Consider the following 25,256-nt stretch of genomic DNA (forward strand, 5'->3'; position numbering starts at 1 on the left):
TTTGTATAAAATATATATAAGGGTAAACAATATAGTATAGAACAAAATGTACTCATGGACAGCTGAATATTGAATATATAGGTTGTTAATCTAACCTTCATCTTAATAAACGAATCTAGGTAGTAGAACACACTTTTGATTCTGGTTTTTAATGAATGATTTTTCTTGTTTGACTTTGAACTAGCTATCATGCAGTTACTCCGGGTCTCGAGCTCCGGGTAGTCTCAGAGCTGTACTTCTATGTCTGTAAGTGGTTGGGATGTATAAGTACCCGGCCACGTTCACTGTGTGTTACTCCGAGCCCAGAGCTGTACAGGGCTGTAACTAGCCTCTTTTAATAGTTAGGCAAAATGTTTTTGCAGAGCGGTCTGGGGGCCGCCTAAGGTCCCCCAGAAGCTCTGAGAACATTAACGCAAAATCGTGCATTCTGAGCGTTTCCTGGACCCTTTCTTACATTGAAACGCAATTAAATTTTAGCTATTTTTTTCGTCAATATTCTGGTCTCAAATCAAAAACATGATTGTAATTTAAGACTTTTAGGTTTTAGGAACAACATTAACAGACCGATATGTATAGGATAAAGAAAAAATCGTAATTCTCATAATCATTAATACCGGACCTGTCTGTCTGTCTGTCTGTCTGTCTGTTCTTGTCTTTCTTGTGTTAAGACTTTGGTGATTTTTTTATGACTAGATTTAAATATAGTGACAGTGTAGTATTATACTTAAAGTACTAGTACTGCTTAATAAAATTGAGAATGGAAATGGGGAATGTGTCAAAGCGCCAACAACCCGACCATAGAGCAGACAACAACCGAAGGCCACCAACGGGTCTTCAATGTAACGAAAACTACCGCACCTGGTGGCGTCCTTCAGCTGGCCCCTAGACATATGTGTATACTAGTTCAGTGATAATGGACGTCATACTAAACTTCGAATTATACACAAAAAACTAAAATTAAAAATTCCTACAAGACTTACAAAGATCAGAGGCTCCTGACTAGGGACAGGCGCAAAATTGCGGCGGGATTAAACATGTTTTTGACATCTCAACCCTCCCGCTATACCTCTAGCCAATGTAGAAAAAACAAACGCACAACAATACGCACAGTAAATCTCAGTGTAAGAGAAGTCCCAGTCTAGTCAACACTAGGGACCATCTTGATCTTGTTTAACGGTAATAATGATTCTTTTATTGTTGAAGATCCTCCAGCAACTATCAAGATGAAGAACAGGAATAAAAACTTTGACCATTGATCATTTGTATTTGTTCTATATGCATAGATTTTGTGTGCAATTAGATCCCGTGCACGTTTACTCCATATTCCTTTATTTTCTGTTTAAGGGTCTGAACACGACTTAATGCAAGTTTAACTAGTCAATGTAAAAGGTCATAAGGCAATACATTGTTTTTTTTTCAAACGTTTACAAATGAAAATCAACACTCAGACTATAGTCATAAAGTAGGACAACAAATGAACAAAAGACAAACCCGGGACACAGAAGTACAAACAAAAGACCATCAATTCTGAAAACTAAAAGAAAAATAGAAACATGGATCACGAAAAAAACATGCAGGGGCGACACCAAAGAGTGAAGAGAACTTGTTTCTTGCAAGACACTTTCCGTGAAAACAATTTGATATGAAGACAATCTTTTGTTTCAGTTTTTTTTTAAATTTCTAACATGAGGCATTTGCCTCATTTGCCTCAATGAAGTTACGGCCTTGCTGTACTTATATGTCTTTAAGTGATTGGATGTACAAGTACCCGGCCACGTTCGCTCTGTGTTACTCCGGGTACTCTCAGAGCTGTACTTATATGTCTGTAAGTGGTTGGGATGTACAAGTACCCGGCCAAGTTCGCTCTGTGTTACCCCGAGTACTCTCAGAGCTGTACTTATATGTCTTTAAGTGGTTGGGATGTACAAGTACCCGGCCACGTTCGCTCTGTGTTACTCCAAGTACTCTCAGAGCTGTACTTATATGTCTTTAAGTGGTTGGGATGTACAAGTACCCGGCCAAGTTCGCTCTGTGTTACTCCGGGTACTCTCAGAGCTGTACCTATATGTCTTTTAGTGGTTGGGATGTACAAGTACCCGGCCAAGTTCGCTCTGTGTTACCCCGAGTACTCTCAGAGCTGTACTTATATGTCTGTAAGTGGTTGGGATGTACAAGTACCCGTCCACGTTCACTCTGTGTTACTCCGGGTACTCTCAGAGCTGTACCTATATGTCTTTAAGTGATTGGGATGTACAAGTACCCGGCCAAGTTCGCTCTGTGTTACTCCGGGTACTCTCAGAGCTGTACCTATATGTCTTTTAGTGGTTGGGATGTACAAGTACCCGGCCAAGTTCGCTCTGTGTTACCCCGAGTACTCTCAGAGCTGTACTTATATGTCTGTAAGTGGTTGGGATGTACAAGTACCCGGCCACGTTCGCTCTGTGTTACTCAAAGTACTCTCAGAGCTGTACTTATATGTCTTTTAGTGGTTGGGATGTACAAGTACCCGGCCACGTTCGCTCTGTGTTACTCCGGGTACTCTCAGAGCTGTACCTATATGTCTTTTAGTGGTTGGGATGTACAAGTACCCGGCCATGTTCGCTCTGTGTTACTCCGGGTACTCTCAGAGCTGTACCTATATGTCTTTTAGTGGTTGGGATGTACAAGTACCCGGCTATGTTCGCTCTGTGTTACTCCGGGTACTCTCAGAGCTGTACTTATATGTCTTCACGTGGTTAAGATGTACAAGTACCCGGCCACGTTCGCTCTGTGTTACTCCAAGTACTCTCACAGCTGTACTTATATGTCTTTAGTGGTGGGGGTGTACAAGTACCCGGCCACGTTCGCTCTGTATTACTCCGGGTACTCTCAGAGCTGTACTTATATGTCTTTTAGTGGTTGGGATATACAAGTACCCGTCCACGTTCGCTCTGTATTACTCCGGATACTCTCAGATAGAGCTCTACTTATATGTCTTTAAGTGATTGGGGTGTACACGTACCCGGCCACGTTCGCTCTGTGTTACTCCGGGTACTCTCAGAGCTGTACTTATATGTCTTTTAGTGGTTGGGATGTACAAGTACCCGGCCAAGTTCACACTGTGTTACCCCGAGTACTCTCAGAGCTGTACTTATATGTCTGTAAGTGGTTGGGATGTACAAGTACCCGGCCACGTTCACACTGTGTTACCCCGAGTACTCTCAGAGCTGTACTTATATGTCTTTTAGTGGTTGGGATGTACAAGTACCCGGCCAAGTTCACACTGTGTTACCCCGAGTACTCTCAGAGCTGTACTTATATGTCTTTTAGTGGTTGGGATGTACAAGTACCCGGCCACGTTCGCTCTGTGTTACTCCGGGTACTCTCAGAGCTGTACTTATATGTCTTTTAGTGGTTGGGATATACAAGTACCCGTCCACGTTCGCTCTGTGTTACTCCGGGCACTCTCAGATAGAGCTCTACTTATATGTCTTTAAGTGATTGGGGTGTACACGTACCCGGCCACGTTCGCTCTGTGTTACTCAGGGTACTCTCAGAGCTGTACCTATATGTCTTTTAGTGGTTGGGATGTACAAGTACCCGGCCAAGTTCACTCTGTGTTACCCCGAGTACTCTCAGAGCTGTACTTATATGTCTGTAAGTGGTTGGGATGTACAAGTACCCGGCCACGTTCGCTCTGTGTTACCCCGAGTACTCTCAGAGCTGTACTTATATGTCTGTAAGTGGTTGGGGTGTACAAGTACCCGGCCACGTTCGCTCTGTATTACTCCGGGTACTCTCAGAGCTGTACTTATATGTCTTTTAGTGGTTGGGATATACAAGTACCCGTCCACGTTCGCTCTGTATTACTCCGGGTACTCTCAGATAGAGCTCTACTTATATGTCTTTAAGTGATTGGGGTGTACACGTACCCGGCCACGTTCGCTCTGTGTTACTCCGGGTACTCTCAGAGCTGTACTTATATGTATTTTAGTGGTTGGGATGTACAAGTACCCGGCCAAGTTCACACTGTGTTACCCCGAGTACTCTCAGAGCTGTACTTATATGTCTGTAAGTGGTTGGGATGTACAAGTACCCGGCCACGTTCGCTCTGTGTTACTCCAAGTACTCTCAGAGCTGTACTTATATGTCTTTAAGTGGTTGGGGTGTACAAGTACCCGGCCACGTTCGCTCTGTATTACTCCGGGTACTCTCAGAGCTGTACTTATATGTCTTTTAGTGGTTGGGATATACAAGTACCCGTCCACGTTCGCTCTGTGTTACTCCGGGTACTCTCAGATAGAGCTTTACTTATATGTCTTTAAGTGATTGGGGTGTACACGTACCCGGCCACGTTCGCTCTGTGTTACTCCGGGTACTCTCAGAGCTGTACCTATATGTCTTTTAGTGGTTGGGATGTACAAGTACCCGGCCATGTTCGCTCTGTATTACTCCGGGTACTCTCAGAGCTGTACTTATATGTCTTCACGTGGTTAAGATGTACAAGTACCCAGCCACGTTCGCTCGGTGTTACTCCGGGTACTCTCAGATAGAGCTGTACTTATATGTCTTTAAGTGGTTGGGATGTACAAGTACCCGGCCACGTTCGCTCTGTGTTTTTGTTTGATGTATTTCTATTTGTATCCATCTGATGAGTTAAACCTTTTCCAAATGATTTTTATAGCTCGTTTTCATGCTGTACTGTTACACCACTGTCTCGGGTAAGGGGAGGGTTGGGATCCCGCTAACGTGTGACATGTTTCCCACCGTCACATTCTGTATGATGTGCCTATCCCAAGTAAATAAACAACATTTTTTCTGTATTTTACTTATAAATGGACTTAGTTTTTTTTTTTGTCATGAAACATTATATTCACTCTGTTGTTAAAGTTTTTAAAATTTTAATAACTTTCTTAAACTATCCTGGATTTCTACCAAAATGGATAGAAGCTTGTTTCTGAACATAAGATAGTATCTATCCAGAAATAATTTTTTCCATTTTTTCTGCCACGAAACATTACATATACTCTGTGGTTAAAGTTTTTGAAATTTTAATAACTTTATAAAACTATCCTGGATTTCTTCCATACTTAGACAAAAGCTTGTCTACGATCAAAAGCTAGTATCTTGAAGGAAATTTGGTTAAAATTTTGTACCCGCTTTTTTCGTATTTAACTTATAAATGGAGTTAGTTTTTCTTCCAGTTAACATTGCATAGTTAGTTTTTAAATCATTTATTAGATTCATAAACTATCCTGGATTTTTACCAAACTTGGACAGAGAAGCTTCTTACGATCAAAAGATAGTATCAAGAGGAACATTTGTATTAAAAAAAAAAATCTCTTTTTGTTAAACCTGCGATTAACAGCAAAAGTCGGCGAGACACTGGTTCCGCGGAACTCTTACGATGTTTTTTTTTTATTATTGATGTTGTGTTTGTACACTTTTAAGGCGTTTATATACAAGTCTAAATTGAAAATTACGTTTAAACCTATGATTGCGTTCGATAAAATATATATATGCTGACTTCTATACACGTCATTCCAACGGTTTCAGGTGGGAAGTTGTCTGATCGGCAAATAAACCACATCTCTTATATACTTTAATATATATTTTTCAAATAACGTAAAAACAACAAAGTAGAAACTGTCAGTTATATTTTGGCGGTATAAAACATTACATGTATGTAGAAATTTCCAGTCAAACACGCAACATTTAAATTATTGAAATCGATTTCTGACACGTACACATATTCCAAAGAAGAAGGAGCAGACGAAATCATTTGGCGCCATTTGTAAGACTAAAATGAAGATCGTAATAATACTTCTGGAAGTGTTCTGTATTGTCCTTGCTATGTCCTTGAAACAAAGAAGTGGGCAATTGAATGCCGGGAGTGGTAATCAATTACTATGGTACTTCCTTAACAAAGTAGAAAAACTTGACACAAAAATGGATAAGATTCAACAGGAGAATACTGAAATTAAAAGTAAACTAAATGGTTTACAGGCAGACGTTAGACTTTTAAAAGGTAAGATAATCCAGATACAACTTAGAATGGAAATGGGGGAATGTGTCAATGAGACAACAACCCGACCATAGAGCAGATAACAGCCGAAGCCCACCAATGGGTCTTCAATGCAGCGAGAAACCCGGAGGCGTGCTTCGGCTGGCCCCTAAACAAAAATGTTTACTAGTTCAGTAACAATGGACGTCATACTAAAGTCCGAAATATACACAAGAAACTAAAATTAAAAATTCATTCAAAATTAAGAAAGGCCAGACGCTCCTGACTTTGGACAGGCGTAAAAATGCGGCGGGGTTAAACATGTTTTATGATATATCAACTCTCCCACTATACCTCTAGCTTATATAGAAAAAACAAACACACAAAAATAGGCACAGTAAACCTGTCCAAAAGAAACCCGAGTATGATGTCAGAGTGTTTACTATAGCTGAATTGAATCGTCATTGTACATAACGATTGCGATTTAACTCTAAAATAACGATATTATAGATAACAACACTTTCAGACAAAACTATTAAACGATATTGGTATGTCGTATATGCAGATTTTAGAAATGATATAGTATGCAGTTTAATACTGCTGTATATCACATATTATTTCACAAGTAAAGCCATACAAGTAAAGGAAGACCCTGACCAGAACAAACTGACTAGAACTTCAATGAAAATTGTTCGTAGCAGAATCCCATGCTGTAGCTTAATGCAGACATTCTATTAAACTACATTATTTCTAGCAATTTATAATAAGGAACAGACATACTGAAAAAATGGTCACGAACAATTTCATGAAATTTGATCTAAGAACCGTAAACATGTATATATCATTCACCCGCACCAAACCACGAACTAAGTCTGTAAATTCCCTTTTTTCTGTTTATTTGCTGCACATGTACTGTGATGATGTGCCATGGATGGATACCCCAAATTATCTGTTTTACTATTGCAAATATAAATGTCAGATTATCATCAAAATCAGCTACAGAACTAACATCGGAATGATGAAAAAAGAAACGAGTGCTTGAACGTTAGAGCATAAAGGCCTAAATTAATATATTGTTTGTTTCCCTAATCCCGACCCTACCAAGCCAAGTGGGTCGGAAGGTAGGGAAATAATTTTTTGTTTTCCAAAAAGCTTGAACAACATTGGACGATCCTGCAAGGCTGAAAATTAGAAATGAATAAAATAATATTTGACTTAAATTTGACAATAAAATTTTATGAGTAGCACCAATTTTCCAGGGTCGGTTGGGATTGGGGAAACAAACAATGTTGTATTTTAGGCCATATATAAATAAGAATACCAAATAAACTTTTTTTCTATATTTATGTAGATACGACCAAAAAGCTTTGTGACCACGGATGGTTTCAATTCAGGAATAACTGCTATTTATTTACATACACCAGTGTAACATGGGACCATGCAAGGGTAAATATTCTCTATTTCATACTTACGGATGTACTTAGGTGAGGTTTTGGAATACTAACCAAGTAAGATTCCAATGTTCGGACTCCTTGGGTTTTTTCCCATATAATACAAGGTAAAATATTTCCCCCCATAACATCTATGTATCTTTTAACATAAGACTTAATGGCTCATAAAAGAGGGACGAAAGATACTAGAGGGTCAGTCAAACTCAAACGAAAATAAACTGACAACGCTTTGGCTAAAATTGGAAAAAGACAAACAGACAAACAAAAGTACACATGACACAACATAGAAAAAAAAAGAATAAACAACACGAACCCCACCAAAAAACTAGAGGTGATTTCAGGTGCTCCGGAAGGGTACGCAGATCTAACCCCACATGTGACACCTGTCGTGGTGCTTATGAGATAACAAATCCGGTAAATAGTCTTATTCAGTAGGTCACATTCATGAAAGGCAAGGGAATTGTAGTTACGACGTAAGGAACATATCCGATATCATTTGTGAAACGGTTATTCCATAACGATCAACCAATTCGTGATGGCGTCCGTAATGATTGATGATTTCAACTTCACAATTTGGAACTCTTGATTTAATAGCTTCCTTGTGAGGAACAACCCGCTATCAAGAAAATCATGATAGGAAATGCAAGCACGGGAATATCGTATCAATTGGGAGATAGATATACACCGTATGCGGGTGCTGCTGGAATGTTGCTACTTAGAAATGGAAAGTTCACAATTGGAAAGCTGAAATCATCTCTTTTGTCGTAAAGTTTTGTTTTCAATCGACCCTCATAGTCAATTTCTAGATGTATTATATCAAGATAAAAGGTCATTTGAAAAAATTTAATTAGATTCTTGATTTTCTAATTTTGATTTGAGACCCAAATAATACCAATGCAAATATAAAGTAAAAGTCCGAGTCAGCCTTTTCCCGCCATATTTATTAATCGAATACATCGAAAAGGAGTTCCATGACCTATCAATATTTTAAGCTTATTTTTATCCTTAACTTATACTCTCCCAGCTGAAAGTATCAATTTTGAGTTGCTGATTTATTTAATTTTACCTTAGATCACCTCAGTACATCCTTAAGTTATTATAAACAAAGTTTTATATTTTTGTATAATATCTCATAGCCTTTCGCAAGTCAAGTGTCTTTTAAGAAATTCGATAAACGGGGACACGAAGATAAGAATACTGAACACCAAGTATCGTCCAAATAATCCCACTTCGTATTCTGTAACGTTCTCCGCTGAACGTCGGTCATGTTTGGTAAATGTTCCCCACAGGGCGCCAATAAAGTTTTTTTTAATGTCCTCGACGATTGCACACAATAGTATTCACGAACAGTGGATTTAATAGTTGATATGGGCCAGTACTGCTTTATAAACGATATTTTCCCCCGATTTTTCGTGATTAAGATTAAATGAAAAAAGAAAAAGAAAAAAAAATGTTGACAATATTTAATCATATCCTGGATAACAAATTAAATGTTGTAAATAGTACTTATTCTGTTTTAAAGGATATGTGTAAATCAAAGAAAAGTAACTTGGTAAAAATATACGACGCAGATGAAAATCGATGGTTAGGCACCAAAATTACAAATGCAGGTGAGTTAGATAACCCTAACCCTAACCCTATCCGAGAATATATCGCGGACTTTCATCTACCTATCGGACCCCCTCAGGTCCATCTTGGCATTTGGTAGGTGTTATCTCTCCGATTCCCTCTTGTGATGTTCTGGCTTCTGTCTGATGGTTCTGGTCTACGCTGGCGGTGTCACATGATGGTATTACTTCAGCGGCGGTTACAGCAGAGCTTTTGGCCAACACCCACTGGTCATAACGCTTGGCTTCCCTTCTTCTGGTGGATGGTGTTTTGTTCTTTTTCAGGGCCGGCTTGTGTTTACTGGAGGATGCCTCTATGCCTCTAGTTCTTTAGCCTTGTTCCATGTTAACCGAATTGTCACCTGGTCAGTATGTCTAGGCAGAGTCTTTTCCAGTCACGTTCATGGCAGCCAATAAAGCGTTCAATTCATTTGGGAATTCAATAATGATTTGTCCAAGAAGTGTGTTGTGAGCCGTGATAATAAAAGTTATCCCCCCTCTTCACTATAGTCTTTAGGGACGTACCATTTCATTTTTTAGGGTGGGGGGGGGGGGGGGGCTAGGATGAAATTTGAAAGAAAAGAAATAGTCAGAATGAGCACTTGGCAAAAAAAAATTAATCGGAATGACAATTTATATATAAATGAGTCAAGATAAACTAATGCATGACCGAATGGAGTGAAAAATGAAAAGATGCAGGACAGATTACAACCAACAAAAAATTCAGGACAAACTTTTTCATACCTTAAAAATCAAATGGTAGCTCTCTTAACTATACCTTTTTGAGTACGTGTGTTTATGGATATTCTACTGTATGTGTCTGATCACAATCACACCCTTGGTGTTTGAATTTTCAAATGTTTTGGCCTTCAGTATCACTAAAGAGACATTGATTGCCGAAATGCGCATCTGGTACAGAAAAACAATCAGTACCGTATAAAAACGGTGTCACATTCGGATGAATTGTGGACGTTTTATTTAATAAAATTGCAGTGGCGTAGCTTGCCTTCTGTTTATACCGAGGCAGGGGGTCAGGGGGGGGGGGGCGTAGCTATCGAGGTTTTTACAATTTGAACAAGAAAGAATCGTTAAAAATAGTTGCTGTTTTTCTTTCATCATAATAATGTTAATTATATGCCTTACTATCTATACTCAAAGCTATAAAAATAACAAAATACGTGAAGGTATCACATTAGACAACCAATGAAAAGTCAGTTTCGTGACTTGCTAGCAGTTACAGAAAGCAGGAACATATATATTGACATACTGTTCCCAACAGAAAGCCAGCTCAAATGCCTAATGGTTCCCAATATATTTCCAAGCCGTAGAAAACTCTAATATAGTTGGCTGTACCTCACACGTCATATCACAAGAAATCATGACCTTGCTCGGTGGATAGAAGAAACCTGTACAAAATGTTCAATACAGAAAAAAAAACGTAAATATTAAGGTTTATTTCTAATAAGTGTTGTGACGATCATTTATTTGGTCGTAGGTCACGAATCAACGAATTATAGATAATCACCACAAAATGACAGCTGGATTGAACAAACGAATTTCAGGATAAACTAGGAGAAAAACATATGCTACATGTAGAGTGTAGCACGGTACTTGTTTTAGTGGTGTATTCCTTCGAAGGTCTTGTAATTATATATTGAATGATTTTTTTACTTTTTTTTCATTCATGATGAACATGACAACCGGCGAATAGCTAACATTTACTTTATTCTAGAGTCTTCATTATAAATGAACAGTATTTGGTTGATTTTTTTTATATATAAACTGACATTATGTATTAACTAACAGTCAGACATATTTCTCTGGAATTAGTGATTCCTTTAAATATCTTAAATTCCCTGCTTGTGAAAACGTACTATGAATTTAAAATAGCGAGAATAAAACTTGAGAACCACAACATAATTATATAAGTTATTTTCTGTGCACTATGATATATAGATGCATATTTTGTTTTGTTTGGTACCAGAGTCAATGAACATAGTCGTAGGGGAACATGTCAACGGTTTTAAATGAGGGTTTGAATGCTTAGAATGGGATTATCAAATATTTATTTTTTAATCATTGTCGCCCATAATTTGATTTTCCTTTATTTTATAATTAAGCACTATTTTAAATCCATATTCTTTTAAATTTAACTTAATTTCAGGGCCGATTTTTCTGTTTTCTTAAAATCCTCACCCAGACCCTTATATACTAGAAATTATTCTGATACAAAATTAAATAATTTACCTAATTCAATGGTAAAGTGATTTGATCGGGTGACTCGTGAATTGGATCCTCATCTTTTCGCTTGCAATGGGGTAGGACAAAATAACTCTGTTGTCGATTTCCTTTTACTCTGACAAACTTGAATTACAGAAAACTACCGTACAGGGTTTGTCTAAATAGAGGAGGGAACATTAATTCAAATGTTCCCATAAGTCTTGAATAATTCGTAAAGGGTATGAATCAATAACCGCGCCAACAATACATAACAAGTTGTTATCTTATTGTTTAGTAGCCAGTTTGCTGCGACAATCATTTAAAAGAAAATACAGTGAAGGAAAATATTTTTTTGTGTTTTTTTTACTTGCCTCGGTTGCCTCAACGTAAGCTACGCCCCTGAATTGAGTTATTGATTGTATTTGATTTTCAAATATATTTTAGCCTAGAACAGAAAGAAAAATGTAATTGTTGAAATGGGCATATCGTACGGTGACCTATAGTTGTTAATGTCTGTGTCATTTTGGTCTTTTGGGGATAGTTGTCTCATTGGCAATCATACCACATCTCCTTTTTTATATATCGTAAAATGGTACCCTCATGTATAGAAAAACAATTAACGATAAACAAATAGGAGAGACACAAACTAACGACAACCACGTAACTACAGGCACGAGACCTGGGTTAGGCACATACAGAATGTAGTGTGGTTAAAACCCTACCCAGCACTGGGACAATGGCGTAACAATCCTGCATAAAAAAATATATAAAAATCAGATGAAAAAGGCTGAACTTATTAGATCGATACAAAGATAACTTTTTTCAATATTTATGTAAATGATCGATAAGTTTACCGGGATCGTATCTAATTTTTGGACTCGGTAAACAACATCATCATAAAAAAGATGTGTTTCCATGTTAAATGTACAAGTTTTCTATGGAAACAGCTAAATTCCGAACCATTTTTTTTTTTTTTTTTTTTTTTTTTTTTTTTTTTTTATCTATGGACGAATTTAGAAAAAGGTTTCAAGTAACGTGTTGAAGCGAAATCCCTGATTTAACAATACATAAGTAATACGTCACCACAGACAAGTTAACATCGAACAAGTTTTGACATACAGACACCGTTAACTGGTGTCAAAGGGACATCACCGTCCATGTTCAACCTACTTACTGTATCAATTGATAATTGGTTCTCGTTCTGAAAATGCATATAACATATTTGCCACCGGACGTACAGAAAACGCTGGTATATAGACAAGATCCATATAAATATATAATAACAAAAAGCATTATAAACAGTATCAACAGGTCGAATTAACAAGAAAATACGATTTGAGAGTACTCGCAGTTACTGACAGCTAGTTAAAAACCAAAAACAATTAATAATAAAAAAAATCATGCATCAGAGACTAAAATCAACTAAAACACATCCCAGGGATTTAGTATTTTAACGTCATGAACAGTCAGAGAAGACATGACTTGTGCAATGCCAAACATAAATGTATCGACAGGTAGTAGGATAGTGAGGAGCGACTTCTATAAAGATAAAAAAATTAACGTGTCTGTGTCTCTATACATCCCGCCTCAAAAAGAAGATACAATTTAGTTATGTTTTAATTTTCTAATGACAAAATCGATATTAGTGCCAATATAAACTATATTCAGAGATCCAAGTACAATATTGGTACGATAACCCTTACTTATAAGTGTGTTTAAAGGTTCGATGAGTTTACACGGATCACATAGTGATTTCCTCGCTTAACGTACAATATTACCATAAAATTTAGGATGTGAAATACCATTTTTATTAAGTTTTCTACAGGTATAGCCACATTTACTAATCAAATCTTTGTATCTATGAACGAATTTAGTAAAAGTTTTAAGTAATTTATGGTATCGAAATCCCTGACACAACAATTTCCCAGTCATGCATTGATTACGTTCGTTAAAATCTACGACATCCGAACGAGTTGGGATATATAAACACCGTATGATGGAGCCAAAGGCACATCGCCGTCTAAAAAAGGAAAATTAACAATAGGAAATGAAAAATCGTCTCTTTTGTCGTAAATTTTAGTATGAAGTTTGAAATGTCTAAATCTAGAAAAGGACAACTGCTGCCCAAAATTTGGGACCCTTTAATGCAGAATGTTTTTTTTTTTTTTTTCGGTTTTCGGTCATAGGACGGTTTAAAGAGGAGCTACATGTAGATAGGACTTATAAACAATTTATGAACGTAAAACTATTAATACTTGAATCTTCTGAATAGAGTAAATCATGGTTAATTTAATACATAAACAACACATTTTTGAATTACAGAATTTACTCAACATTGACAAAAATCTGCTCTTCGGGTCTAAGCAGAAACGAACTTCTCTATTACTTTGTCAACATTCACACTGAAATCCCGATCAATATGCAGTAATGCTAGCGATGATAACCTGACGTTGTTAATTGTTGATCGTACATTTGTTTTCAACAGACTTAATAAACTGATATGTTACAATTGTCTGAACTAAAAAGCCGTCTTATTTTCCCGAAATGTGACCTACCAAATCAGACTTATCACAGGGTTTGCACTAAAATGAGCAAAACGATGGTTGCCACATGTGGAGCCGGATATGTTTACCCTTCCGGAGTACCTCTATAAGACCAATGTTACTCAGTCTTAAGTTTACTTTGTTGTATAGTTTATCTGTTGTTCTTTTTCTACTTTAGAAATGGCATTGTCAGTTTGTTTGGGAATTGTGTGTTTGAATGTCCCTTTGGTATCGTTTACCTTTCTTTTTACTAGGCCTGTTTGCTTACGTCTTGATCTTACAAGAAGTTGTGATTTATTTGTAGAATTTTTAAGAATTCCAGATATTCTCAATACGAATAATACCAACAGAAATGCTATTTTTGGCCATTTTGATAGATGTCATTGGTGTGTTGGTTCAGGTGTCTCCAACGCATGTTCAATCAAAACGACTGATTGATAATCAGGACTGTTACCAGTGACGGATTTGGGGGGGTGTTGAAGGTGTCGCCACATGCTTTGATTGCAAATATTTGTTTAACCATTACCGACAAATACGCCGTCCCGACTTTTCTCGAATCCTTGGTTATTCCCTGATTTTTTTCGGCATACATTGACATTTTTTTTTACTTTAGTTACGTTTAATATCATATTGTTTATACAACACATCGTACAAAATATAGCCTTTTAATTGTAGGTAAAACACAGATTTGGTTAGGTGGAAATGATCCAACTGGAAGAAATACTTGGATGTGGATTTCTGATTTCACAGAGTTGAATTACAAAAACTGGTCCCCTGGTAACCCAAGTTCGAACGGCGAGCAATGCATGATGATGTATTCAAAATCATTTAAGTGGAATGACGGGGAATGTTACTCAAAGAGAGGCGGTTACATCTGTGAAAAACGTTTATAGATATCAGACAGGGAGCGACAATTTAATGTTCTGGAGTGACAGGAGGATTTAAAAAATAAATAACTTACATGTTGAGTAAGAACTGAGCCCATTCAGGATGAAAATAAAGATCATGCTACATAAATGCTTGAAACTAAAGAGTGCGTAGCAACATGTGTAAATAAATGTGAAACATGATAAAATCCTCTTCCCCAGAATATCAAATGGTAGTCCTTAAAATGGTCGATGCATTGGCTAGATTTCAGAACATTGCTTTAGTGTTATTCAGCGGCTCTTAGAGTTTATCTCAAATAATAAGCAAATTATAGTTTTATAAAGGATGTTTTAGTTATTTATAAAAGGTTGTAATGATTTGAATTGGGTATTAATTTTTAGAATTTAAAAACAGATTTAAGGGATATCTTCGTTCTTTCAAAATTCACTAATGAGTAGTCCATTGATTTCTCTTAAATGTCTTGACCTTGACACTTTTCTTTAAAAAAATCAAGATCGATGATTCAAGATCATTTATGTAAATAAGGAAAAGTATGGGACCTAGCATTGCATCCTGTAGATAGCTTCGGAACCATAGCTCTTAGGTCCTTGTGTTATGTTTTGACTATTTGTGGACCATCAACAAATATTAAAAAAATAACATAAGGACCCAAGAGCTACGGTTCCGCAGCTACGCTGTAGATAAACCGGAGGATGTCATTGATTATACATGCTGCATGTTAGCACATTAAAGACCAAACAGCCTATTGTTTATGCGCATTATCTAGCGCAACGGGTATTGTGAGATAAAAGGTCTATGACGTTGTCTTTTCGGCCCCTATACTAAAACGGCAAACTATCACGTTCCATTATGCGAAATTAGCAGATTTCAACATGGCGTCCCGCATCAAAGGACGTTTTGTTAAGGATACCGAAAAATCGCGTCGCCGAAAAGCAAGTGATAGATTAAGCCAGCTTAATTCAACCACAACATCATGTAACAGTTTGCTGGTAGATACAACAATTCCGGAAGTGTGGAGTCCTGGAGAGAGGAGAGTTTTTGAACCAGCAGAACTCCAACAAAGATTGATGGACGGTTGCGAATTTTGCGGTGAAGAACTTAGATTCACTAGAGTTGTCTCAGAAACAGTATGTGCCATGGGATCTATAATTTATATAACTTGTGATTGTGGAATGCTTAACAAAATCAATTCAGGGAAAGTTCATCATGAAAAAGGAAAACAGAGAACAAGACCAATATTTGACATCAATACAAAGATTGCTATAGGTAATTCACAAGAGTGTTTAACAATGAAAATAATTATTATCAAAAGCAAAACTGGAAAAATGCGGAAACACGAACAACAAAATTCAAATTAGGCTTTCAATGTACACGTACCAATATTCAGGATCGTACAGTATGTCGCCCCGTAAGGAAAAAAAAACAAATAATGACAAAAAAAACCCACACAGAACGAATAAAATTGCCATAAAATAGATTTATAGATAAAAGAAATTACTTGTAATAACATAAATTACAAGTATTGACAAAAATAACCCTGTCATTTAATAAATTTCATTGTGTGATAATGTCAAAAAATTCAAACAATAACGTTGAAAGTATCCTGACGTCAACAACAAATACCAATGACGTCACAATTTATAAGGTTCCCTTTCAAACAACGAAATATGCTGACGTCCCAGATACTTACGATTCCTGATCATTTCTTGTTCAATTTTGAAAATCAGTCTTTTCAAAAGCATAAAAATCTAACATAGCGTTATAAAATATACAAAATGATGGAGTTATATAGTCTAGTATTATAATGGTTAATGTACCCCTTTTTTCAAAATCATGGTTCTGTTTGTTTTCCTTTTTTCCCTTTTCATTATGATACATCGTACATTGACAGAATTACATATAAATTTATTTTAAAAAAAATCATGTTTATAGTGAATATAACATGAATTCGCCCGAAAAAAAGACGGACCCAGGGTTACTTCAACTCAATAATCTCAATTAGTAGATATTTTTTTAGGTGATGGGGGTAATCTTTTTATATAGAAAGTAAGGAGATTTAGTATTATTGCCAAGATCCACAAGACTTCAAATGAAGTTAATGTTAGCAATTATGGACAGCCATATCGCAATCATCAATGAGAAAAACCTACGCCGTATGGCCGGCATGACGAAAACACTACAGGCAAAATTGAAACCATCCATTAATGAAAACTAAAGGCATATGACAAAACAGTTTACTAGTACTAAAATATGACCGACTTGCATTGAACTACGGACTCGCGACTTCAAACACATAAAGAATGTGGCGGGGATAAAACATGCGAGTACGTGCATAAGTGCATTGCCAAATTTGTCCTAACCTGTGAAAAACTATTAAAACAAATACAATTTTCCTAAATTAAAAAAATCGTAAACTGCAAAAACAAAAACACCATGTGCATAAAATGAATAAGAACATTTTACTGAAATAATAGTACTCACAGTTACTGTTTGCTAGTTCATAGACATTAACAATGACTGTTTAGCAACATCAGGCACACTCTGTACTCCACGGCCGACACTCGGCTAACCGAGAGATTGGTCGGTTAATCTATATTGAGTATGCGGCTATATGGGCGATTGGTCTGTTAATCGGGTTGGTTATACGTCTGTTAAGAGTAAAACGCTTAATTTAATGTTAAACTCTATTAAATATACAGATTTTTGGCATGTTATAAGATCCAAATCAAAAAAAGAAAAGTGTCTGACAAAATGATATCTATCATAGAACATTTTGCACTTGTAAATACATTTCTTAGTCTGCGCAGTTTTCAGTAAAACTAAAAGGCGTCGCGCAAGTATGTAGTATTTACATGTATGCTTATACGCATAGCAATTTTTTTAATAAAAGGCGAAACAAACAAATTTAGATATCATTTAAAGGACACAAAATAGTAGTTTGGTTCTAAAAAATAAATTGACATAAGTAAATATTTCATAATTGTAAAATAACGTGAATAATACCACGTTTTAGTGAAAATTATGGGAATAAAGTCTGTTAATGGGTTGGACAATTGAAATTGTGTCAGTTAAGAGTTATTTAGCCACGACAATAATTTTGCTAGCTTTATATTTTCCCCTTGAAAAATTTAAGAATGAGATATTCGTGAGTAAATAAAAATGACAGTACGGTGCCACAGTATCCTAGAAAGAGCATTTTTATTTTGACTTTCTTTGCATTTTATTGAAGGGTGTGTCACTTCAATATAGCGTGATATGGATTGGCCTCTGGAATATGCATGATTTTTTATTGACGTTTTCGATCAGCCTTAGTTTTTGTGTCTGTTCGAAGTAGCACGTTCTCAATTCCGACTGAGATTGTCTTTCTAATACAACACAGGGTACATATAACGTGTTCTCGTTCACATATGAACATGATATTTGTCACTGGACGTTAAATCCTTATTCGTGATCATCATCCATTGGTTCTTTTCTTCTATTACTTAATCATATGTTGTTTACAAATCACTCTAAAGAAGTAAACGGAAAGGAGCGAATGCAGCTACATTTGGTTATTTTAAGTTTCAATTCATTTTATTCCGTTTAGTTACTTTCTACATAAATGCAGAGGAGAACTACAGTTGTCTATGGTTGCCGGTGAAGTCCATTTCGCGTTTCCGCGATTTCGCCTTTTCATATTCTATAGGGCGAAAACGCGAAATCGCGAAAAGGCGAAATCGCGAAGTCGAAAACGCGAAAACGCAAAGTCGAAAACGAGAAATCGGTTTCGCGTTTTCGACTTCGCAATTTCACGTTTTCGCCATATAGAATATGTAAGGCGAAAACGCTAAAACGCTAAAACGCAAAATGGCATTAACCTGCCACCATAGTTTTCCGCATGTAAACTTCTAGAATTTGTCACCAATATAAGAACATCGCAATCCGTTACTGTTTCAACAGCCATTGGTGTTCCATGTGTGTATTCTTAAACAAGTATTAATTTTCTCTCGTTTTTAGCAATGTATCACTCTCTACTGTCCTTATGTATTATTCTATATTTTGCGTTTCCATCCAGATTATCGTGTATACCATGAGGGTCCGGATTTGGGGTATTGTTTATTTCTGTATTCTTTAAATTGTCATTTTTTTCTACATTTTATTTATCTTACTCATTATTTTTTCTTTATTTTTCATATTTTGTCATCCCAATATATTTTACTTACTGATTTTTAGTTACATTACGACGTTTATCTCTGATTTATATACTGGTTACCAATGTAGATGACACATTTGTGTCATTCATGACAATTAAACAGAATCAACATGATATATGCGATCATTCTTGGATGAAATTAATATTACTTTAATATTACACTTTTTGAAACCATTTTTATCAATTTTCAATTTCATGTGTTATTTCCGTATATGTTATGTTTCATTGCTCATGTGTTGTTTTCGTATATTTTAGCCGCTCTTCTTGAGCCTACTCATTTGATCCGTTAACACCCCATATAGCAATAAAATTATACTTTTATTGCCATTTATAACTCTTAACAGACCAATTAACAGACCGGGTTTTATACATCCGACCCATTAACAGACCAGGTTTTAAATAAAGATTGATTTATGTCACCACAATACAGATTTTCGTGTAGATTTTTCACACAATGATATCAATATGGTTAACAAACATAATGCCTTTCTTTTTTCGATGTTCAAAATATTGAATGCAAGTAAATTTAACCGATGTGTCATTTTGTGTACATTTTATGTGTGTAAAATGTGTATAAATTTATTGATGAGTAACCCGCCTTTTCATTTTATAGATCGTACATCGAAGCTAGAAAAATAATAATTACACCATTGAATTCAGTACCTTGAATTGTTTTGTTAGACATGAATACTTTTTATGATGAAAATATATTTAGAAAGTTATACAATGAAACATGCTGAACTTTCTATGATTTTCTCGATAACACCTGATTAACAGACTTTAGCCAACCCGATTAACAGACCAGCCGCCGATATAGCCGCATACTCAATATAGATTAACCGACCAATCTCTCGGTTAGCCAAGTGTCGGCCGTGTACTCACTAATTATAATTTCAAAATCAAATCACAATGCATTTTTTTTAAAATCACGACCAAATCTGCACATATAAAAATAATGCGCCATCTACATTTAAGAGTCATTCTGAATAAAGGTGTTTTAATAACATTTTCGGAAAAAAATAAATATAACCATGATTAGTAATCCAATCAATATATCACAAAATATGAATGGGATCCTGAACTAAATACTGAATTGTATCTTTCAGCTATGTATGATACTGGACTTGGTCCACATCAGGTCAACAGATTTTTCACCAACATCAATTTACCCGGAATTTCCCAAACATCATTGAAAAAGAGAGAACGGGAGGTGTTTGAACCGATTAAGCAAGTTGCAAAGAGGTCTTTGGATGACTCGTTGGAAGAAGAAAAGAAGGCATCAGAACGATTGAGGTATTTAACATGCGCTTGCTATATATTTCCTCTACAACTTTAAAACAATTCTTAGAAAACAATTATAGTTTTCATTAGGCCACTCCAAATTTTGTACTTGCTTTGGGACCTTTATGTACAAAAATTGGAGGAGAGAGAACGAAATAAAAGAAATCGAAATAAAATAACTCAGAAAGCAATACCTAAAGTTTGTTAAGAAGGAGGTTTATTTGAACTGTATTACTTCCAAACTTTTTTTTTCAAAAGCTTTAAAAAAAAAATTCGACATATAAAGCGATCATCGATTCAGTCGTTGTCGTCAGCGATGTCATAACCCTACAATATTATATATTATAGTAAATATCCTTTCAAGCTAAAAGTCAATCTTATAAAACTATGACAATTTCATATACATCAACACACGTCAAACTTTGTACAACAGAAAAGCTGATTGGACATTAGTAACAATTTGTCACGCCCTCATGAATTTGCATGCGTTCCATCAAATACCTTCAGAAAGCATTATTAAAGCTAATATGACACACTGCAGTTTCCAAACAAAACAAAAAATAGCAATTTATTTTGCGTTATATGTGCAATGAAGCAGGACTCGTGATCATCCAAATAAGTTCTCAAACGGTTGATAAAATGTGGAAAGTCTAAATAGAAATAAAACAGTCATGTCCAGTGCGCGTTTTATATGACCGGGCGTTCTTTTAAGAGACTAAGTACTTGTTGTATGTGTATATAATTTTAGAGGTCAATATAATCAGTTTGATTTTCAATTTTGATATGCGATTTGTTGGGTGTTCTTCTTTTCTTAAAACTCATTATCGGACCATAGATGAAATATCACGTTGTGATTGGTTAAACCCCGCCACGTGGTGACCCCCTATGAGACCGTAGGGGGTTAGTATGTTTCATAGGGGGTTCGTGACGCGTTAATGGCGACGTCATCTATTAATTTTGTTGCGTTTCGTTGTTGATTTTTCAACAAAACGACGCAGAAAAAGTCCAGCGTCCGATAAATTCGTTATACGGTTAACTACTGACCCCCTACGGATCCATAGAGGGTGAATAAAATTCATAGGGGACTCGGCCTCCGGCCTCACCCCCTATGGATTTTACTCACCCTCTATGGATCCGTACGGGGTCAGTAACGAACCATATAACTTATGATAGCATGTCATGATGATATATGATATTTCGCATTATCTTATGAAGAATTTGGATGAGATGATTTTGTTTTGTATATTATACCAATTATTTAAATTGTTACTATGAGTTTATAAATACCATTGATAATACATCTAACACACGATAATCATTGCTTGAAGCAAATGAGCCAATCTTTTTCAGGTTGAGATAGAATATTCTCGTTATTTAATTTTAATAGTTTGATAATCGAAAACCCTGGTTCGTTCAATCGTTCGTTCGTTCGTTCGTTCGTTTGTTCGTTCGAGTTTAATGATTGAAAACCCTGAAACGTTCGTTCGTTCGTTCCTTCCTTCCTTCGTGAGTGAGTTAATGAGTTCGTGAGTGTGTTAGTTCGTTCGTTCGTGAATTCGTTCGTTTGTGAGTAAGTGAAATATTCTTTTTTTTGTTCAATGCGAACAAAAAGAGGGTTAAGTGTTAGTTTGTTCGTTCCTTCCATTGTTCGTTTGCTAGTCCGTTCGTAATTGAGTGAGTGAGTGCGTGCGTCCGGGATTTTTTGAATTAATGAGTTCGTGAATTAGTTTGTGAATGAGTTTGTTCGTTCATTCGTGAGTTTGTGAGTGAGTGGAATATTTTTCTTTTTTTTTGTTCTATGCAAACGAAAATAGGGTAAAGTTTTAGTTCGTTTCTTTCCTTCCTTTGATTGTTTGATCGTTCGTTTGTGAGTGATTGAGTGCGTTCGTTTGTTCGTTAGTTCGTTCGTAAGTGAGTGAGTGAGTGCGTTCGTTCGTTCGTTCGTTGGTACGTTCGTTTGTTTAATCGTTTGTTCCTTCGTTCGTTCCTTCGTTCATTATTGAGTTCGTGAGTTTGTTTGTTCGTTCGTGAGTTTGTTCGTTTGTGAGTGAGTAAATTCTTCTTTTTTTGTACTATGCAAACGAAAAGAGTCGTTCGTTCGTTCGTGAGTGCGTTCGTTCGTGAGTTCATGTGTTCTTGAGAGAGTGAATGAGTGAGTTCATGGGTTCGTGAGTGAGTGAGTTAGTGGGTGGGTGAGTGAGTTTTGTATTCTGCTTTTTTGTGTTTACATGTAACACGTTCTATGCGAACTGAAAGAGGGTAAAGTGTTAGATCCGATATTGATTGTTTCAAATAATATACACAAAACAATGTTGTGTCTATACCAAATTGAATTTCAAAAGTTAAGAAATTTTTATTTTTCAGTGTTTCAAATAGTGGGGATAATGTACCAGTGTCAGTTAAATACGACATGGGATGGCAGAAGAGGGGGAGTGGACGAAAATACAACTCAAAATCAGGAGTCGGAAGTATGATTGGTCATTTAACCGGGAAATTAATTGATTTGGACTTAAGGTCGACAGACTGTAGAATTTGCTCTTATTGGGAAGGCAAGGGAAAAGAACAACCTAAGCACAACTGTACTCGAAATTGGTACGGCACCTCTAAAGCCATGGAACCAGATGTTGGGCTAAGTTTAGTACAGAATATTGAAGAGAAAGGCTGTACAGTAGCAAACGTAATTATGGACGACGATACGACAACCATAGCTAGAATACGAAGCCAAATAGACCACGAAGTGGACAAATGGAGTGATATGGGCCATACTCGAGTGCAACTAGGAAATAAATTATACAAAATAAAGGAAAAATACAAAAAAGACTTTACTGCCGATGATATCGCTCATCTTCAAAAATGTTTCATGTATGCGATACAATCTCACAAGAATGACCCCAAATCCATAGCAGAAAACATTTCAGCAATAATTCCCCATAGTTTTAACTGTCATAATCAATGCAATGAAAGCTGGTGTAAATATCTTCAAAATCCAGACAAGTACAGACCTACGATTAAGTTAAACAATCAAAACTTAAAAGTTGAACTGGAATCTGTTTTCATGAAATATGTTGAGGAAAAAAATGTAAACAAATTGGCACCATGTGGATCAACCAAAGATAACGAATCCTTTAACAACATGGTAGCACATAAAGCGCCGAAAAACAAACATTTCTGTGCATCAGAAAGCCTAGAAAGTAGAGTTATGTGTGCAGCAGCCCAGAAAAATCTTAATTTTGATTATATTACGCAAATAAACGAGGAGTGTGGTTTGTCACCCGGTAAACACACAACAAAAACTTCACAAAATTTGACGAGAAAGAGAAAACTTCAAAATACATTGAAGGGAACAACAGAATTTAAAAGAAAGAAGATCCTAAAATTGAATGTTCAAAGGCAGAAGCAGGTTGTTGGAGAAGTTCGTGAAGGAGTGACTTACCAAACTGCAGTTGATATACTACCAACTTCTGCAGCTGACATTACAATGATATCAGCTCCAATTACTATCCCAATTCTAAACAGCATCAACGTTGATGATGGAGCATATGCTAGAGTCTTCTTTGACTTAGAGACCAGCTCATTGACTATGGACTGTGATATCTTACAAATTTCTGCTATTTACAATGACAATTTGTTTAACCAATATGTAACTCCAACTAAATCTATAAATAAATATGCATCAGAAGTCACCGGTTTAACTGTTTCTCACAACTTTTTATGTTACAACGGGCACAGAGTCGATTCATGTCTACCACAACAAGCTCTCCAAAACTTCATCTTCTGGTTACACAATATTCCGTCTCATAAATTAATCTTATTTGGACATAACTGCAGGCGATTTGACATGCCAAGACTAGTGAATACTTTACAGCAATACCATCTTGCAGCTTCATTTTCTGAAAAGGTCTCTGGTTTCACAGATACTCTGCCTTTGTTCCGCGCAAAGTTTCCAGATTTAAAGAGTCACAAACAAGAGCAACTAGCACATACTATTCTCAAGAGCACTTACAATGCCCATAATGCTTCAGATGATGTGAAAATATTACAAAAACTTATAAATGCTTCTGACGCGTCACATGACGAAGTTATTGCCCATTCATTTTGTACTGAATCATGTATAGAACTTTGCAAGCACTCTAAGTTGTCAGCTATTCGATATACATCTTTAAAGCAATTGCTTCAAGACAAAATTGTGTCATCAGTAATATTGAAGAGAATTGCCGACAGTGGTTTAGACTTCAACCAACTATGCCTAGCGTACAACCGAGACCCTGAAATGGGTATACAAAGTGTACTGTCTGAGAAAAGACATGACGGACAAGTCAGGGTAACAGCACACAAGTGTACCGCGAAGAAAATAAGAGATTGTATTGCAAATTTAATGGATAGAAATTAGAACTTTGTTTGAAGAATTGAATTGAGTGTAATTGCTATATAGGATGTATTACTTTGCAGAAACAAAAACTACAACAAATAGATTGTATATACCTATAGAAATTTACATAAAAATACATGTACATGTACAGTTATGATAACTGTGAGGTGAGTTGTGTACTCATAATTTGGCTAGGTAAGCTATAACTTTGTATTCATTAAGGTTTTTTTAATCGAACACAATCTCGCTGCAACATACGGCACATTCATTATTTTACTTCCTTTTTATAACAGCCATGTTATTAAACACTTTTTGTAATAAAAATATGGAAAATTTATTATACTTTTTGCTTCCTTTTGTAAGTAATGAAATGTCTAAACGGACGGAACACTTTACTTGTAATAAGGTGGGGGAGGAGCATTTTATTTATAATATATGATGAAGTGTTATTAAAATCTCAGTTTAAACAAAATATGGTGTCATTTGTATTATTGTTTTAGATTGACCAGTCTATCAATACTGTAATCTATTACTGCATATGTAATAAATTTATTTCAATCCTGAATACTTATTACTGCTGCTTCGTTTTAATGAGCATTAACAGATAAGATCATATGCATTCATGATATTTGTATCACAAAATATTTTATACTTTGCCACAACCGATAATGTTCCTAGTGGGATATTTATATTAGAACATTGACAAAACGTTCATTGGATAA

The 25,256-nt window shown here is 36.0% G+C and overlaps 2 protein-coding genes across 2 annotated transcripts; both read left to right on the forward strand.

Moving 5' to 3' along the window:
• The first annotated feature begins 5,737 nt into the window (after positions 1 to 5,737).
• On the forward strand, positions 5,738 to 14,764 carry LOC143051427 (perlucin-like protein). The gene is made up of 4 exons (XM_076224329.1): positions 5,738 to 6,007; positions 7,335 to 7,429; positions 8,957 to 9,044; positions 14,480 to 14,764. The coding sequence occupies exons 1-4, from the start codon at positions 5,785 to 5,787 to the stop codon at positions 14,695 to 14,697; spliced, it is 624 nt and encodes a 207-aa protein (XP_076080444.1). The 5' UTR covers positions 5,738 to 5,784; the 3' UTR covers positions 14,698 to 14,764.
• Positions 14,765 to 15,424: 660 nt separating this feature from the next.
• LOC143051428 (uncharacterized) lies at positions 15,425 to 24,625 on the forward strand. Its single transcript, XM_076224330.1, has 3 exons — positions 15,425 to 15,958; positions 19,991 to 20,177; positions 22,530 to 24,625. Exons 1-3 carry the CDS (start codon positions 15,565 to 15,567, stop codon positions 24,553 to 24,555), a joined length of 2,607 nt encoding a protein of 868 aa, XP_076080445.1. The 5' UTR covers positions 15,425 to 15,564; the 3' UTR covers positions 24,556 to 24,625.
• The last annotated feature ends 631 nt before the right edge of the window (positions 24,626 to 25,256 follow it).

The sequence above is a fragment of the Mytilus galloprovincialis genome, chromosome 11, assembly GCF_965363235.1.
Source record: "Mytilus galloprovincialis chromosome 11, xbMytGall1.hap1.1, whole genome shotgun sequence".
NCBI classification, from domain to species: domain Eukaryota; kingdom Metazoa; phylum Mollusca; class Bivalvia; order Mytilida; family Mytilidae; genus Mytilus; species Mytilus galloprovincialis.

Bases quoted from the DNA above. Each gene is read 5' to 3' on its own strand.
- LOC143051427 (XM_076224329.1), top strand. From the start codon at position 5,785: ATGAAGATCGTAATAATACTTCTGGAAGTGTTCTGTATTGTCCTTGCT. The intron at 6,008-7,334 runs GTAAGATAATCC...ATATTTATGTAG, and splicing joins AGACGTTAGACTTTTAAAAG to ATACGACCAAAAAGCTTTGT. The intron at 7,430-8,956 runs GTAAATATTCTC...TCTGTTTTAAAG, and splicing joins TAACATGGGACCATGCAAGG to GATATGTGTAAATCAAAGAA.
- LOC143051428 (XM_076224330.1), top strand. From the start codon at position 15,565: ATGGCGTCCCGCATCAAAGGACGTTTTGTTAAGGATACCGAAAAATCG. The intron at 15,959-19,990 runs GTAATTCACAAG...TGTATCTTTCAG, and splicing joins CAATACAAAGATTGCTATAG to CTATGTATGATACTGGACTT. The intron at 20,178-22,529 runs GTATTTAACATG...TTTATTTTTCAG, and splicing joins AAGGCATCAGAACGATTGAG to TGTTTCAAATAGTGGGGATA.